Genomic DNA, 17,584 nt, shown 5'->3' with positions numbered 1-17,584 from the left:
GCTCTTCTATTAGTATAGCTGAGGTGTTTGCTAAAAAAATGGCTTATTTGATTCCAGCAGGCTGCCTTATTTTGATCAAGGCAGCTTTGCTGATACATGGTTAAGAAACATACACGTTACTTTTAACAAATGGCCAATTTACTTCTAATACTGGTAATTATTTGTCTTTCTGACAAATAATTCTTTTTGTCTGTCTTTTTGATGTGACAAACTTGAAGTGCCTGAGTATTAGCATATGGAGAACTGATTGTATAATCAAATAGTCTTCAAAGATTCTGCGGAATAACTTGGGGGCCTGAGGAGAGTTAATGTTCGTGGTCAGAACTGATAATAATACTCAGCATTTGTGAAGTGCTTTGAAGATATAAAGCACTATATGAACACGCCCTAACACCATGCCTGCAAAGCAGGTATTTTCTCAGTAATAGAAACAGAGAAACAGTTGCAGAATTAACGCCGACTAATTTGCAAGACAAGTATGTGGTTGACTTTAAATATGGCAGTTCAGTGGCTGCTGCTCCACTGCTGCTTGATCCCAGGATTTCCAAATGGAAATGGTGTCAAAACTGAGACTGAAGTCTGCAAATTCTTAGCTGTCTGTTAAAAAATCCCCTTTCGGAAGAATTGGATGCAGAGAGAAAAAGATAACTTGGTCCCGTCCTTGTGAAAGTTAATGGAAATGTCTGTGAATTAGGTTAATATCAGGTGGAAAATGCCAATGATCAAGAATTAGGTTAATATCAGGTGGAAAATGCCAATGATCAAGAATTAGGTTAATACCAGGTGGAAAATGCCAATGATCAAGAATTAGGTTAATATCAGGTGGAAAATGCCAATGATCAAGAATTAGGTTAATATCAGGTGGAAAATGCCAATGATCAAGAATTAGGTTAATATCAGGTGGAAAATGCCAATGGTCAAGAATTAGGTTAATATCAGGTGGAAAATGCCAATGGTCAAGAATTAGGTTAATACCAGGTGGAAAATGCCAATGATCAAGCAGTTAATTTGCCTTAAGGTGATAATTTAGTCCAGGGCACTGGTGAAGTAAAAGCATTGATGAATGGTTTTGTTCACCCAACTACACAACTGAGTTGGAGCATTCGTCTGAGAAGACCTGAAGCATCCGTCTTACTCCAGTGCCAGCCCCGTCTGCTGGATCCCGACTAACGAGGCCAACGCAGAGACAGTCCCCTGTGTTGCAGGTACCTGGCGTTTTCCCTGATTTTACGGTTGTGTGAACATTTTGCCTAGGATAAAGTATGAAACACTGTAACGAGGGAATGTTGGTAAATCTTACTTCGAGAAATAATCGGTTTAGCTTACAGCCATACAGGCCGTGTGATGGGGCTGATGTGAAGCTGGAGAGGCGGAAGAAAGGCTTCTGGGGTTTCAGGAAAATTGTGTGACAAATATGCTTTCCCGTTTAATTAATTGTCATAGTCTTTTCGGTCCCTTCAGGATCACGTTTGTCTTTGAAAACTAGAAAAAACACGCTGGATGCAAAAGTAATTTTTGTTCAAGCTTTCTTCTGAAACATGGATGCTTCTTTGAAGGGAGAAGCGGTGGAGTTCGAAGCCCCCGGGCTGGTGTGTAGCAGCCACTAGATGTCAGGTTCTGATCGGTGCTGAGGGGCCGCTCGGGATTCCTGGCGCGGTTGGGAGCGGCCGCGATGCCCGTTATCGGTTACTAACGTTCCTACTCGGTTACATCTTTCCCCAGAATGCAGATCTCACCTTTCTCCGAGGTGACTTGCAGAAACCTCCTGACCCACTGCCTGTACTGAGGCTGGGGAGGGGGATGGTCGGGGCAGGATGGACACCTTGGCTCTCAGACTTCGGGCTCCGACTTCTCGGTAGAGGTACCGCCTGCAGCCCGGGGTGGGAAGGAGCCTCGCTGAGCATCAGGGCTTCCAGGCTGCAGCCTCTGAGCTCTTCTATCCCACAAGGACCAGAGGGAGCCTGAATTTGACCAAGAATTGGCTCCCTGGGCACTGTTGTGAGCTATCCGAGTAAGTCTCCTCGGGTTCAAACCCGACGCCTTCACTGAGGTGGCGTGGTAGAAGTTGCCTGTTTTGCCTGCACACTTGCCAGGTTAGCAGAAAGGTTTTATTGTAATTTTTTTTGGCAAATGCATCTTTTTGGTAGTCTGGGTGCCTGAGATGACAGGAAGATGCCTGCAGTGCCTCTGCAGAAGCACGGTGATGCAGCGAGGGGCCTTGGCCCACGGATCTGTCAAACAGGAGCACAGCAAATGCACTGAGATCAGGGGGGCTGGGGGGGCTGAGATCAGGGGGGGCTGGGGGGGCTGAGATCGGGGGGGCTGGGGGGGCTGAGATCAGGGGGGGCTGGGAGGGGCGCGTGTTGCTGGATTTGGGGTTTACACACAAAGACCCATTCTGCTTTCTAAGAACAGCCGCCCAGTCTGGGGTGCAGGGTGACCCCCTCCCCTCCCGGCAGCGGGGAGCCCCCGGGGGCAGGGGCGGGGGCGGGGGGGGCTCTTTGGTCCCCTTGGTCCCCCTCCCCGCCGCGCCTCTGGCCCCTTGCGAGGGGGGTGCGGGTGGCCTGCGCGCCTGGAAAGGGACCCATAGCCGCCGGTTCCCGGGGCCCTGCGACACCATCCTTCCTCCTCCTCCTCCTCCTCCTCCTCCTCCCCCCCCCCCCCCGGAAAGGAGGCCAGCCCCGCTCCCCGCCCGGGCGGGAGGCGCTCGGCGCACGCCGCCCACCGCCGCCGGAACAAAAGGGGCGGCAGCGCTGCATGGTGGCGGCCCCGCGCCCTGCCCCCCCGCCCCGCTCCGCGCCGCTCCGCGCCCCGCTCCGCTCCGCTCCGCGCCACCATGTCGGGCAGCGGCGGCGCCGGCAGCCCCGGCAGCAGCGGGGTGAAGAAGCGGAGCCCGGCGGGCTCGGCCGCCTCGCTGGCGCAGGAGGAGGAGAAGCAGGCGATGGAGAAGATGCTGGAGGCGGCGGATGGCGGGGCGCAGGAGAACGGCTGCGTCCGCTCGCCCTCGCCCTGCGCCTCCGCCGAGGCCGAGGGGGTGACCCTGCAGCGCTCCATCACGCTGCTCAACGGCGTGGCCATCATCGTCGGCACCATCATCGGCTCCGGCATCTTCGTCACCCCCACGGGCGTGCTGCGGGAGGCCGGCTCGCCCGGGCTGTCGCTGGTGGTGTGGGCCGTCTGCGGGGCCTTCTCCATCGTGGGTGCCCTCTGCTACGCCGAGCTGGGCACCACCATCACCAAGTCCGGCGGGGACTACGCCTACATGCTGGAGGTGTACGGCTCCCTGCCCGCCTTCCTCAAGCTCTGGATAGAGCTGCTCATCATCCGGCCCTCCTCGCAGTACATCGTCGCTCTGGTCTTCGCCACCTACCTGCTCAAGCCCATCTTCCCCGTCTGCCCGGTGCCCGACGAGGCTGCCAAGCTGGTGGCCTGTCTCTGCGTCCGTAAGTACTCGCGGTCCCTCTCCAGGTGCCCGCTGTCCCGCTGCCGCACGTGGCTGCCCGCTCACCGTCGCCTTCCCCAAAAGTCTGCCCAAACGGCTAGCTGCCCTCGAGCCCGCCGCGTTGCAGGAGGTGCACCATCTCTCCTCTGCTCCGCTGGCTGCATACTGGGGGTCGGGGGCTGCTGTGAGCAGAAAATGCGTCCCATCCCAAATAAATTGAGCAAAATATTCCCCAAATGCCGGTTACAGGCTAGCGAGCCTCTCTGATTTCCAGCAACGCAGTGAGCAGCGTGCAGCAAATGCAACATGCGTTTTGCCTTCGTGCTGGAATGGGATTTCTCCTGCCCTCCCGCAGAGGTGCGTTTGGCCGGGGTAACATCTCCTCTTGCAGCCCTGCAGTGCTGAGGGGCCGCGGGGGCTGCGGTGGGTGTTTGTGTGCAGAGGTACGTGAGGATAACGTGCAGTTGGCAGATTATCTGTCACGACCAACTGGTGCTGAACATGGCCTGTGCTGCAGTGCCTGGCTGTTTTCAGCACCAGTTTTGAGACAAGATGTTTCTTGGCTGTATGTGCACTGATAGCAAGCTCAAAACCTGGGGTTTTTTGCTAGCAAACATTGCGTTTCGTGAGGCATTGCCTTTCAGTCATGCTGTGATGAATTTAGGGCCGCTGATGTTGCCATTGGCACGCGGATCGATCTCTCCTGCTGCAGTTTTTACCATCGCTGGTATTTTGAGGTCTGCGGTTTTGCCGCTGACACCCCATTTTCCATTCCTCCAGTGACTGCAAAGTCACTCTATCCAGATTTCTCATCCTTTAAATACAGGATCATTTTCTGCCTTTCTCTTCTCATTTTCTGTTCAGTCTGTGTTCTACTGCACTGGTAGTTCTTGTGCTGTTGTAAAGATGTACGTTGGGAGAGGTTATAGTTTTTTGTGAGGGCTTTGTAAAGCGCATGTTCAGTATACGAAGTGATGATCAGGTGGTCTTTTTATTTTTTCATTTTGAGGTTGTGAAGGGAAGGCTGCTTGTTCGTGCTGTCCAAAGGGAGATTGTGTTAGATTCCTTCACCCTCTGAGGATCGCAGGCATTCAAAAGTGGCAGCACATGGTCGTTAGAGGAAGATAGATTGTCTGTAACTGTCTTCATACACACACTGACCAAATCTTTGGTAGATGACAATAAGATAAATAACAGGTGGGACAGCAATTTGTACATTCTTTGGGCGAGGTTGAAGCTTACTCATTCCCCAGATAAATTTTTAGGAACGTAAGGACAAGTAGACAGGCATGTGGACTTTCCATCCAAGTTTTTAACAAAATGAAGTGCATCTATCAAGGAAATGCACTAACCCAACTGAGAAAGCTGTAGCGGGGTTAGAAAAGAGTTCTGCTGACGGGTTTCTTGCCTCAAGTAGGGCCTTGTGAAAAAACCTCTTTTTAGAGCTTTCCTTCAGTCTGCAGTGTGGTTTCTTCAGTGACACAGAGACAAGGGGCATGCATGCATGTGGCGTTCACGTTTTTCTGCTGAGAAGCTAACAGAATTAGAGCGTTGATTAAATGGGCTTTCTTGGTGTTTTATGTCAAAGTTTCCCTGTGCAGGAACATATTGTAGTCGGCAAAGCCTTTGAGAACATGTTTCTAATAATAAGTAGTTTTTCCTCTGCAAGATCTTTCCCAAAATAGGTAGGATGAGGTTTTACTGATCAGAAAAAAAATACAGGGGTGAAGCAGACTTGCCCATGGCAAGATCTGGTTCTGTGACCATGGATTGCAACATGAAATTTCTTGATGCCAGGTCTCATTCCTACTTAAGCTCCTCTAATAAGTAACATGTCTCCAACCTCCTTTTGCTAGCAATTAGTAGTTTTCCTGAAGCAGAATTTGTTCTTTAACCTTTATCCTGAAATGCCAAGGGAAGAGTTGCTAGTTCTACAAATCTGCGTAATTTCCATGTGTTTCTTCTTCAAACTTTATCCCCCCCTACACCCTGGCTACTATTTTGTTTATGCTTTGGGTTAAATTTTTGTTTGTCTCTTTTGCTACAAAAGGTTAGTTCATCATGCTTTGCCTTCAGCAAGTTAGTGTTCTGTAACTTTGATTTTGCAGTTAGCTTGTTGACTGTCTGGTGCCAAAACCACATCATGATCTAGGAACAACAAATGAAGTAAATCTGGTCCAAGGACTTAGCAAGTCACACAAAACTTCTATGGACTAACAAGCGGCTTTGTTACATGGTTGTTCCCAACATACCCCTACCCAGGGAGATATTTATGTTTTTTCAAGAGCCCTGGGGTAGGAAAAATGGCCTATTTGTACATACGCTCCAGAGCATACACTAATGAGTTACCTCAAAGAGGGGAAGAACAGTTTAGGAAGCAACAGGGGAATGTGGGGCCCCGGGGCTGGAATACAGTTGACTTACTATGTAGCTAAAACCCAGCCGTCCAGAACAGTACCAGCTGTATTCTTTGCAAAGTTTGTATCTCAACATAAATGCAATTGGCTGCATGGCTTCTAGCAACAGGAGAAATAACAACAGTTACTCGTTTCCACTGCGAGTGTTACCAGTGTTGAACAGTTGAATAAATAACGTGTTGTTTGGTATTTGCCACCGTGAAGTACAGAAATTGAATTCCTAGGCATGAAGATAATCTAAATAAATCACAGTCTTGAAAGAAAGAAAAAAATAGCTGGATTAGGGAATTTTGTTCCCCTTAAGGTGCTGAGGAAAACAAGGTGGGTGGTAAGTAAAATTTCACTACAAATAGGTATTTTCTGCTATCAAGATTACGATCTCCAGCCAGTTAGTATTCAAGACTGCTTCTTCCATAAGACAACACGAACGCTTATTATAGCTGCCAAATAAAAGTGTGGGGAAGTCTTCCTGTGGCAAGGTGGGTCAAGCTGTTCATCATTAGTGCGGTGTATTTTATGTTCACCGCGCAACAGCCAGTGCTCCCTGGTTGTAAGAATTTCCAGGTAGTTTGGCTTAATGTTTTTCAGGCTGCGGGTTTCTTGGGAAACTCAGAAACCTGATCGTGTTATTTTAGCTGTAAGACTGGCTGGCTGATGCTTTTAGAACTGATAAATCATAAAAGCAGATGCTAAGGGATAACAAACACAAAGTCTGCGTGGTATCCAAGTGTTTTTGAACAGGAGAAGTTAATGAAACTGAGAATTTGTGCATCTGCGTGAATACCCAACAATAATTTGAATTCCCCCAAATACAATCTTATCTAAACCAGTTTTACCCCTTCTATAGAGGATGGAGGCACAGTTACTATGTCCTGAGGTTTTGTGTTTGATGACATCTACATTACAGTATTAGTATTGTACATGGCAAAGAATTAAACTGCTAAGGATTCTGTACTTGGTGTCTCAGGTGCAAATTTGAATCTACGTAGATAAATGAGGATCCGTTGTATTTGTTGTTGGCTCCTCTTCTTGTTCTCTTGAGAAAGCATCACAGCGGAACGTACATTCACACTGTACTTCCAACACACTTGTATCTTTTTCTGCTATTTTCTACAGTTTATTTTTACTTAGAATTAAAAAATACACGCCTTTTAACAGAATATTTAGGTAGCAAGTGTAGCTTTGAAAGAACTTGTTGTTTATATACGTTGCAGGACCATCTTCATGTAGCAGAAGCAGGATTGTGTAAACCTGTTTAATCCTGTCTTTTTTTTCCCATGGAAGAGATGGCGTGGAACAGCATCCAGTTGAAGGTGCATCCCTGATGTCTTCCAGTGCATGTCGGTCAGATCCTCTTTTACAGTTGGCTGATGCTTGTGTTAACATTTCTTAAATCTGAACTGATAAATCTTAACAAAAACCATTAAAAACTCACAGAGCACAACCTAATACACAGTGTATGTTGTAGATATAGCTTAAAGATGGAAAGTTTCAAATTGCCCAGTTAAAGTTAACATCCATGTTCCTTATTTCCACCTGTTAATTTGCAGGTTTCCTACATGTGAGAGGTCTCTGAACTGTGGTACAGGGAATTCCCTGCAGGTAAAGGGGGATGAGGAATAACGCTGCTTCCAGCCCCCAGCTGGTTCTTGCTTGGTGTTTCGCTGGTGCCTGAACTGTTCTTTGTACACAGGTTCTTACACACAGCCTGCCACACCCCCGCTGTGTGCTACATAACAGGTTATTCTGTAATTTACTTATTTCTTGACAGTGTAATCTGCTCCACAGAAGCTTGAGAAACCCTGCCAGTTGCATATAATTTTACTCTTCATCTTCAATGTCAAATCAGTGATTTGATTGTTAGCCTCTGAGGCCTTTTATCACTTGTTAATTATATATGCTCATCTGGCACTAATAACCCCAATATTGCTGCAGCAATATCTGCTTCTTCCAAAGCTACAGTATCTTAATCTTCTTCAGAATTTCTTTAGACTTCCTTTGCTGCTTCTGAAATATTTTGGGCGCTTCTCCTGCAAGCATGGAATTCCTGCAAGCACGATCACCTATTGCTCATTCGTCTCTTTTGTTATGAACAGCCTAATAGTGGAAGAATTAGTAGCAGTCAGCGCAGAGTTGAGTCATATCTAATAGCATAAGTGCCTGACACCCCCCCTGAGTACATTGTGAGTTAGAGGAGAATGGTATCAAAGCCGGGGTTTGGCAAAAGTGTCTAAACACATGCCGTGAGTGCTTGCCAAATTATAGCTGTAGTCCATAAGTGAATATTCACTGTCAGCATTTCAACTAGAGATTGCAGATGTTCAAAGCAGGAACATCTTCATTTGGTATTAAGGTTTTATTTTAATCTGACAAGTTTGGCTGCTTGACTAGCTGTTCAAAGTGAAGCTATGGGTAGATTTTCAACCCATCAGGTATTAGATGGTTAGCGAGGGAAACACAAAATACATCTTGTGCTTGTCTAAGATGGGTTTTATTTTGCAGCATCGCTACTTGGATTTAATCTGCCAGGACAAGCAGGGTGTGAAGCTTTAAAGAGTTTGAAGACTTTCCACCGCTGCCCCCCGCCCCCCCCAGCCCCCAGCAAGGTGGATTAACTGGCTAAGCTTTAGCAGTAAATATGCGCTTGTTTGATCAGAGTGGAGGGAAAGGGCCTTTGTAGAATCCCTGCTGTATGCTAATGCTGCAAATCTGAGGTTGCTTTTTTAAAAGCTGTGTTTAATTAGAGAGAGTAGCGTTAATGAAAACGGCCTCTGACACTAGTAGGACTCTTCTGAAATGGGTGACGGTTTGGAGGACTCTTGAAGCACAGTAAGCAACTACCGCATTTCTTGGCACCCCTCTCTTGGCTCTCGCAACAAATGTCCCATTAAATTTTATTGTATTTGAATGATTTACATTACCACTGAGATCCTTCAGAGTCTTTCTCTTCTGACATGAACAAATTAGGAAGGCTTTCTCAGAGAAATTCTCCATCGTCAGTCTAATTCAAAGCAACATCACTAGGTATTTCAAGTATTCCAGGAGTCTTATAGTCCCAGTGTCAGATGCGGCCAATAGATCAAATGAGAAGGATGTGAGAAAGCGGGTTCTTGCCAGTCAGCGTGCAGGGCTGAGTTCTGACCCCCTGCTTAGGATAGGTGGTGTGATTCAGACTAAAACCTGCCTGGAATTTTTCATTGAGTTCATGACCCAGAGTTTAGCTCTCAGCGGTGAAGTTCAACCACCTTTCTGTGGATTTGTGGAACCTGCTTCAGTACAATTATGGGGAGGTGTTTCTGTGAGCATAATGTCTCTGTGGGCCAGGTAAGATGCCGTGGTTTGCAGGTCTGGTAGCTGACCGTCTGTTCGGCACAGATGGTGGTATGTCTGTGGGGCTTAAAGTGCACGTAACATATTAGTAAGTGTTGTTTGCTGTCAGGAAGATGTTTCATATCAGGTGGGCATGGTGGAAAAGATGTTTAGCTCGTGATAGTTATGGGGTCCTTTTAATTTGCTGGGAATGGAACAAATCTACCCCTTTCTCCCATTGCAAAATATCTTTTGTTTGTCTTCCTGTGGTAAAATGACCTGTTTTGTGAAATTGCGGCATCATGTAATTTAGAAACTTTGACAGTAAAAACACAAGCTTCTTTCTAAGGAAACAAAATAGTTTACTACTACTACTAGCGGCTAGGAGTTAGCTCCCCTAATATTAATGAATTCTTCATAGTTTTTATTCAAACCACACAGTTTGAATAGCGTAAACTGAACCTGCCGTTATTACAGAACCTGGTACCAAAGCAAGGGGTGCGTTTACGTAGGCTTGAGATCCAGCTTCAGCAGTTAATTGTGCGCTGAGCTCGTCCTCCGGGCAGTTCTGGCGCTGCCTTTTGGCCCTGCCTGCGCCGCACTGGTTGGCACAGCTCGTGAGAGAGAGGGATGGCAAGTGAGTGCTTGTTAATTTATTCTTGCGGAATTCTGGAAACCGGAGGGTGTGGATGCTGCTGGGATCTGTGGTACATGATGAAATGATAGCAGCATCCTGCTTTGCGCTAGCGGTGCTGGCTCCTGGTGCTGGCTCCTGGTGCTGGCTCCTGGTGCTGGCTCCCAGCTCCGACCTGTTTCAGCACCAGGGACTTCCTGGAACTGGAAGCCGGTGCAAGGATGGAGCGGTGACGCTTTCAGGGGTCTGCAGCCATTTGTTGGGGAGAGCCAGAGCTCGTGGTCTCAAGGCGGGTCTGGAGGCAATCTCTTTTCTTAAACTGCAGCGTTAGGGCAGCCTTCACCTTCTCCTTCCACCTGTGGTCCTTTGATGCAGCTGTTCCCCCGGTCCCCAGCACCGCTGTTTTGGGAAGGAAAATAACAAGGAGACTGTAAACAGTTGCCAGGTGTGTTTATTATTATAAGTTGATACATAAAGATACATTTGCTGTGGGGTCAAGTGCTCCTTTCCAACAGCCTCATGTGCTACTAAGGGTTTCCTTTCTGCAGACTCATTGCCCTGACTGTTCGGTTTCTCCAGAGACTTGTCCTTGAAGAAATATCTGCAAAGTTTTTCCTTCTGCTTTTTCTCTTTACTGCCTTGCAGGGCACAAGTCTTCACTCAATACCCATCAAGGTGAAATTTCCCAACCCGTTTTCTGTCTCTGTTCTTGTCTGTATGTCTCATGCTAGGTTGTGCTATTAGAAATAAGACATCTGAGACTACTGGAAGACGCTGCGGCGTCACAACCACCTGAATATAAAGTGTGGGAGTTTGGCCTTAGCGTCTGGTTAAGGCATTGACTTGTCCCATGGGTTTAACCGCTGTAGTCAGTATAGCATAATTCCTTGTTCGTACTGTGTGGAGTAATTTTATTTTCCATGTGTCTGACCTCTGGTGAGCCTAGGTAGCAGGGTTTTTTAAAGCACGTGGACCAGTTTGTGTCTGTGCCACGTGGTGCTGTCATCCCTGTGGTTTGGCTCTTGGTGGCCACAGGCTCAGTGTATATTGTCCCTGTGTGAAACCTGGTTGCACCGTCTTTGGTAGAAGAGGAAACCGCTTGTCCATCATCTGCACTTTTGCCAAGAGCGAAAGGAGCAGCCTTGCTGTGGAGCGGGGAAATGGGAAGGAGCTGAGAACTGTTCTGTAACTGTGAAGAGAAAATCAACATCATCTCGTGGTGGATGGTAAACTGCAGCATCGTCTTAGGACTGTAAGGGCTAAGCCCTTTGGAAATGTGCGTTACAAACAGGAATCATTGCATGCTTTATCCTCTGTGTGTGGAGGTGTTACAGTCCCTGTTTTCCTGGAGGGGAAGCTGAGATGGAGGATTTCCCTTCATTCTTCCTGTTTCCCTCCACAAGTCCCGTACCTTACTATGCATTTTCATGCTGGTCCTCTAATACCACAAAAAAGAATACGTGGGTAACTTGCAGCAAGTTAATTGAGTTCACTTCTTTAAAGCAAGCTACTTACATCTATCCTTGTCACAGAGGTGTATACTGAGTTATATGGGAAGCACTACAGGTCAAGACCAGGGAAACCTGTAGGAGAGGAAATAAAGGACAGAAGTGGCGTTGTGCAAGGCTCCCAAGGTATGTAACCTCACAAGCAGCATGAATGCAGCTGTGCCAGTACCTCAAGAATTCCTACAATGAAAAGCTGCTAAAGATCTTGGGTTGAGCAGACTCCCGTCCCCCATCAGCAAGTTACATATGGTGCTGGAGTTGGATCCTTTTTTTCCCCTGCGAATGAGGACGAGTGCGCAGAGCTGTGGATCGGCTCCTTGCTTGTTTGCTTTTTTTTCTCCGAACAAAGCCTCCGTGAGCACTGTCTTTACTCTGCCTCTGATCCACGGCCGTGTTCCATTACTCCAGGAAAGCTGCGGCCCTGCCTTTTTCTGTAGGGTAGTTGCCAGGACTGTTGCATCATAAATGCCAAGCCCTGTTGGTTTACCTGTGTGCGGGCTTCCTTCATGTCCTATTTGCTTTGGGCAGAACCACATACCCTCAGGGCAGCTTTACTACATCCTGCCTTTCCTTTGTAGACATAGGAGCTGTTGTTACATACCGTGTGTTTGTTGTGGACTTGTTCTACGTGGGGATTGTCATGATCCCTTTCTGTGTCTGCTTTGTAAGGGTTTATTCCTGTTGTGATCTAGAAATCAGGGTTGGGAGGCATCTTGGAACTTGAGTTCAAAGTAATATGCCCATAAAATGTGAATTGCGAGGAGACAAGGTTCTTGGTCCTATGCTGTAGTAATCAGTTTATCCTTGGCTCCTCCCAGTAATGGGGAGATTACCTGACTGGGCAGGTGAGTGCCAGCAGGACGAGGTTAAGTGACGTGCCTGAAGCCAGCGAGGACTACTAGAACAGAGTAAATAACTGAAGCCAGACCCGCCGTTGTCTTCAGAAAGCCAAACTTCTCTTTGAAAGCCTCTGGCATCCCCTGTGGCTTGAGTATCTTGCAATGACACTCACTCTCAGCTAGCTTGGACAGTCACTGGAAGAGATGAAGGGGTGAACACCACCTTGTGAGCACGTTCTCTCGACAGCAGTCAAAAGCCAGTATCTTTCCTACTTCTGGCAGAAGTACATAAATATCTTATATCTGCAATCACTGCAGCTTTCTAGCTCCTATTATCCCAATTATGTAAAGTGTTTGGAGAGGGGCTGCTGGATCAGACAGAGCGTGTCACGCCGGGTTGTGCTGAAATCCTTATTCCTAGAACGATTCCCGAGAATGGCCCCGACAGGTCACGCTGAAAGTCTGCCTGGCTGCACAGCCGGCTTTTGGCAGGGCCAGTGGCCTTAGGAAAGGTGCTGCAGAAATTAGGGCAGTGCCATCCGATCTTTCCCTGCTTTGTATCATTGCCCTGATGTATAAAGCTGTGGCCGTACAACTTTCCCCCGTTGTTCACGCGGAGCAGTTCATCTGAGGTGAACGGAGCAGTGCCAGGAGGAGTCCTGCAGCCCCTGCTTTGCAGAGTGGCATCTTGGATCAAAGGAATAAAACTTTCTGCTGTAAGAAACCCCAGCCCTCTGGTCTCCCGAGAAGTTGAGCAACCACTGGAATTTGTCAGGGAGCTTTACTGAAAAAGTACTCGGTCTGTCTTTTCGTCACTGTGTCTGTAGGATCCTTCCTGGTGGGTGGGACTGGGTTGTTTTGGGGGTTTTTTTTTGGCCCTTCCTATCTTGAAAGCATTTAAATGTAGTAACTCCACCACACTCCTTTAGGAAAGACAAATATTATTACATGGTGGGAAAAGCAAAGCAGAGAGATTGTGACTCAAAGGGCTCTGAATCACAACTGGCGTGGAAGAAGCTTTCAGTCCTGCTTATAGTCTTGGCCCTAAGTGTTTTCTTATTTTTACAGAGCCTGTTTATCTGGCACCAGTGTGTTTTTAAGGGCTCAATACCGACACTTCCATTGCTTTTCAGTTTCGGACTGTGTAGAAAGCTTTTGCCTTTTATGTACACCGTTGCCGTCCCACGGTCCATCCAACCGAGACTCTGTACAGAACCAGAACGTGAGAAACGGCCCCAAGAAAGTCAGTATTTACCGTGGGGGCTGAAGCAGCTATTGTCAAAGACACAGAATGCCTAAATGGGGAAGGGAATGTCACTGTCACACCTCTGAGGGCTGTCTTCACCAACACGAAAAGTGTGCTTTTAGATGTGTTAGCTCATCCTTTAAATATCCCTCTGTAAACAGGGAGAGTTTTATTTTTAGCGTAATTGCTGGTCGAAGTGAATCCTGGATCTTTGGTTTCCTCCCTCCCCTCCCCGTTAAGGTTCACTAGAGGTGCTTTTAGTAGATGATTTGTCATCTGTGCTTAGTGATACTTCGCTGTGTTCTCTTCTCCCCCCTCACCTCCCCCCTGTAGCACAGGCATATGTAAGCTGACCTTGCTTACCTTTGTTTTCCCCTCCCCGTGTATCTGGACAGTGTCCCTTTTAGCGTACTGGTTGGAGGCAGATCCATTGCAATCTCGCTGCAAGGGGACAGAGCTTTGCCCCTGCACAGCGCTGACGCTGCTGGCCTGCTGCTCGAGGCTGAAAAGCCTCCACGCCTGGACTTTTTGGTCTTTCGTGCCGTGTCTTTCGAGTGAGATGCACCGTATCGGCCCTGCAGAGCACAGGGTGAGGGACGCTGGGACGGGGTGTTACAGAGGGGGGAGGTGGTGTGGCGGGTTGGCTGGCACGGTTCCTCACTGCTGGCTTTCGGCTGGCGCAACCAAAGACCAGCTCGTGCTGTCCTGTGGCTTGTGTTAAGAGCTCATGGGAGTACGGGTGTCCTTCCGAATGGAAACAGCTCTGCATTGTTTCAGTCTCACCCACTCCAAATACCCAGACACCCCCAGAGTGCCAAAGGGGCTTGAGAGGCATGATTAAAAAAAAAAAAAAAAAAAAAAAAAAAGTGATTCTGAAATGCCTTATTTCCTTCTGGCTTTCATTCTTGTAAGACATATTCGATCATGTGGTTTTCTTTGCAAAGATGTCCAACTCTTTCATTTCTCCAAACTTTACATTCTCTTCTGTTGAGATGACGCTAGATCCAAGGGGTTTGGGGGTGTGGAAGCCAACTATCCCCAAAGCAGTCATCATACTCTGGGATGTGCAGATGGAGCTGGCTTTGCTCTTCCCTGCCCAATGGTCCCCTACCAGCAGCCTTTCCCTGACCAACGTGCGGACACTTCAGTCCTCTCAGCCTGACGTGTAGTGGGCGTAGCAGCTCCCAGCCCCCTGTGAATGAACGACACGCTGGATCCCTTCTTGCCTGCCTGTGCTCTGAGTCACCGGGAAGCCCTGTCACACTCGGCGCTCACTTGAGCAGGAACACAAAGTCTCATCATTGCTGTCAGACCCCGATACTGTGGTCCCTGGTGACCGAGCTCTCTGAAGCCAGCCTGTGGGTATGTCTGAGCCTGTCTGTGCCCATGTGTTCCAGGAAGGCTATTCTCAGCTCTGGCATGGGCTCTGTGTGCATCTTCCTGAACTCTTACCAATGCAGTTGCTTTCTCACAGGCAGGGCAGGATGGCAGTGAGGCAATAAGGCCCTTTTAAATGCCTAAATACTTCTTCCTCCTCCCATGGTTTTATTTCTCGGTTTGCAGTTTATTGTGCCGTTGCTGGGAGGCAGGGTGTGAGGCTGTGGGAACGTGCCATAGCTCCAAGCTGGTGAGGTATCGGCAGCTCTGGTGCTTGGTCCTGCTGTAAGGCAGGAAGGCAGGCTCTGCCGGTCCTGGGCCACCGCCTCGTGTTGCAGGTGCTGAGTGAATATGGGGGGTGCTGGTGCCTGTGTCCTGCACTCGGGGCACACTCAGCTGGGTACCGGTCTGTAGCTGGGAGGCCACCTTGCTTCAGAGTAGGGGTGCACTGTGGTTTTCTGTGATGTGTTGAGGGTCTTAAGGCACTGGGTGCTCTTGAGGGTGGTAACCAAGCAATCCAGCTACGGGTATTTCTGCCTCCTGTGGGTATTTCTCCTATCCGTCACCTTCTGCCTCCATTCTGAAGGACCCCGAGTGGCTCAGCCCCATGGGGACAGGCTTGTGGCCAGAGTCTCCACCAGCAATCTCTTGGAGAGGCTGGTGGCCTGACAAGGATGCTGCTGAGCCCTCTCATTTCTCTGGGGGTTTGATTAAGGCTGAAATATCTCCATCAAATGCTCTGGGCTTTAAACTGCGAGTGCAGATATAGCCCGTAACCTCAAGAGAAGGGTGAGCTGCTTCCGAGCTGAATATTTTCAGGAGCAGCTGTTTGGCTCTGGTCGAGGCAGTGGCGTCCTGTGAAAATGAGCTGCAGGATGTGGGAAGGGGCCTTTGCAGGAGGGCAGAAGCCAGCTTGGAAATGATCCCGCTGGGAAAATCCAGCTCAAGACGAAAGGTTGAGATCTGCTCCTCCCTGAGCTGCTCGGTGCCGGGTCAGCTCCGGGGGCTGCTGGCAAGCTGGTGTGGAGGCAGCGAGGGGTGGCTCGGTGCAAGGGAGACAAGGAGGAGGGGAGGGCATGCAGCACGTAGGGCACTGTCATTCTCTGTGTGACATTTGCCTGCCTCTATAACAAGCAACAGGCGCTGGGGAGTGGGGAGTGAGCAGGGCACGAAAATAGTAAGTGATTTGGAAGAGCAGTAAAGGCTTTAGCCATTATTTTCTGTGAAGCAGGTGAAACTTGGCCAGTCAGCATCTGGCTTTAGATAAACCCTAGTTCATGCTGTCCCTTGCCTGGTAGGAGTGCCACACTAAATAGCAGCAGGAGTGGGTGATACAGAGGAGGGTGGTGGAGGAACAAGGCAAAAAAAGGTAGGAAAAAAGGTTTCATTAGGTGCATTAACCACAGAGCAATTTGTCGGTAGCGGGAGCTTCTCGACAAGCAAAATGCTGACGGGGAGGCAGCGCGATCAAGTCCAAGAGCAGCCACAGCACATCGGAGCCGCTGAGCTGCTCTGCGCAGCCGTCTCTTCCACTGCTGCCGTGCTGAGCACCTCTGAGAGCCGGCACGGCCGCTGGCACCGCTGGTGGAGTGGGTCGGGCAGAGGATGAGGGTCTCCTTAGATCCAGCTGCTTTTCCCAGCTGTGCCACTTGCCGAACAGGTCGGGCCAGGGACGTCTCTTCCAATATGTTTAGGCAGTGGTGTGGCCTCCATAGCCTTTTAGGTGCTAATGTTACACAGATAGCTATATATCAGTTCTGGGAGCTTGTCCTGATGTTTCTATGGTGTTTTCACACCACAGCAGCATTAAACTGGATCCACTTAACAGGGATTGCAACCAAGCACTTTGATGGTAATGGTTGCAGTAAGGGCTTTTATTTATCTGCCCTCAGAAGCATAACTTCCCAGGGCTGCAGGGCAGTTCCTTGTCCCAGGGAGCGTATGAACTGTTCAACCCACCTATTGCCAAAACGAAAGACGAAACAGAGAAGTGTGTGGCTGCAGAGCCTTGCTTTTGAAAAGTTACTACTTTAGGAAGAGAGTCTTTGTGTGTGTTTAAGTTTTAGCAGAAAGCAAATGCCAATTTGTCATAATTTGGTTTGCATTTTAAGTGTTTCGCTGACAACTGATGTGCCTTTTCTTGTCCATTTCCCTTAGTGCTCCTCACAGCAGTGAACTGTTACAGCGTGAAAGCTGCTACTCGTGTTCAGGATGCCTTTGCTGCGGCCAAGCTGCTGGCGCTGGCTCTGATCATCATTCTTGGCTTCGTGCAGCTTGCAAAGGGTGAGTATGTTTCCCTGTTGAAGGTGGTGTGCAGTTAAAGCAGAATCTGGGAATTAGGGATAAAGCCCGAGAGTCCCAACCCAAGCATTTCAGAGATAGCAGAAGTGCTTTACAAACATCTTCCGTTCTCTTGCATGCTTGGGTGATACTTCCACCTTGTGCTTTGAGTGCTTTTGTGCATTTTATTTGCGAGATTTTGTATTTACCTAGCCAAAGTTATGCTTGATTTCACGCTAGTGGAACCCAGCATATATCACCCAAGCTCTTTCCCACTTGGTGCAGTCACTGTGTGGCCTCTCCCTTTGAGATCTGCAGAGCTGCCAAGTCTACAGGGAATGAAAATTTTGGTGCTGTGGCTCTTGGGAAGTCTTTTCTGTAACTGGTGGCTGGTCATGGCCATTCGCTAGTAGAGAATTATCTGCATGTGCAAACCAACCCCCAGTAACTTTCCTTCTTTCACAAACTGCCCCTGCACGTTTCCCTTCCTCCTGCCTCAGGTATGGAAAAGCTTGGTTGGGTCCGTGGGGTC

The 17,584-nt window shown here is 48.6% G+C and overlaps 1 protein-coding gene across 1 annotated transcript in view; it reads left to right on the top strand.

Moving 5' to 3' along the window:
- The first annotated feature begins 2,706 nt into the window (after window positions 1–2,706).
- The window catches only part of SLC7A5 (solute carrier family 7 member 5), a 40,885-nt gene continuing 26,007 nt past the window's right edge, over window positions 2,707–17,584 (top strand). The window contains exons 1-2 of the mRNA XM_005432310.4: window positions 2,707–3,443; window positions 16,930–17,055. Of these exons, the coding sequence (XP_005432367.3) occupies window positions 2,837–3,443; window positions 16,930–17,055 (733 nt within the window). The 5' untranslated portion in view covers window positions 2,707–2,836. The remainder of the gene's footprint in view (window positions 3,444–16,929; window positions 17,056–17,584) is intronic.

This window comes from Falco cherrug, chromosome 14 (genome assembly GCF_023634085.1).
Source record: "Falco cherrug isolate bFalChe1 chromosome 14, bFalChe1.pri, whole genome shotgun sequence".
NCBI classification, from domain to species: Eukaryota; Metazoa; Chordata; class Aves; order Falconiformes; family Falconidae; genus Falco; species Falco cherrug.
This window is presented reverse-complemented; position numbering and strand designations above follow the sequence as displayed.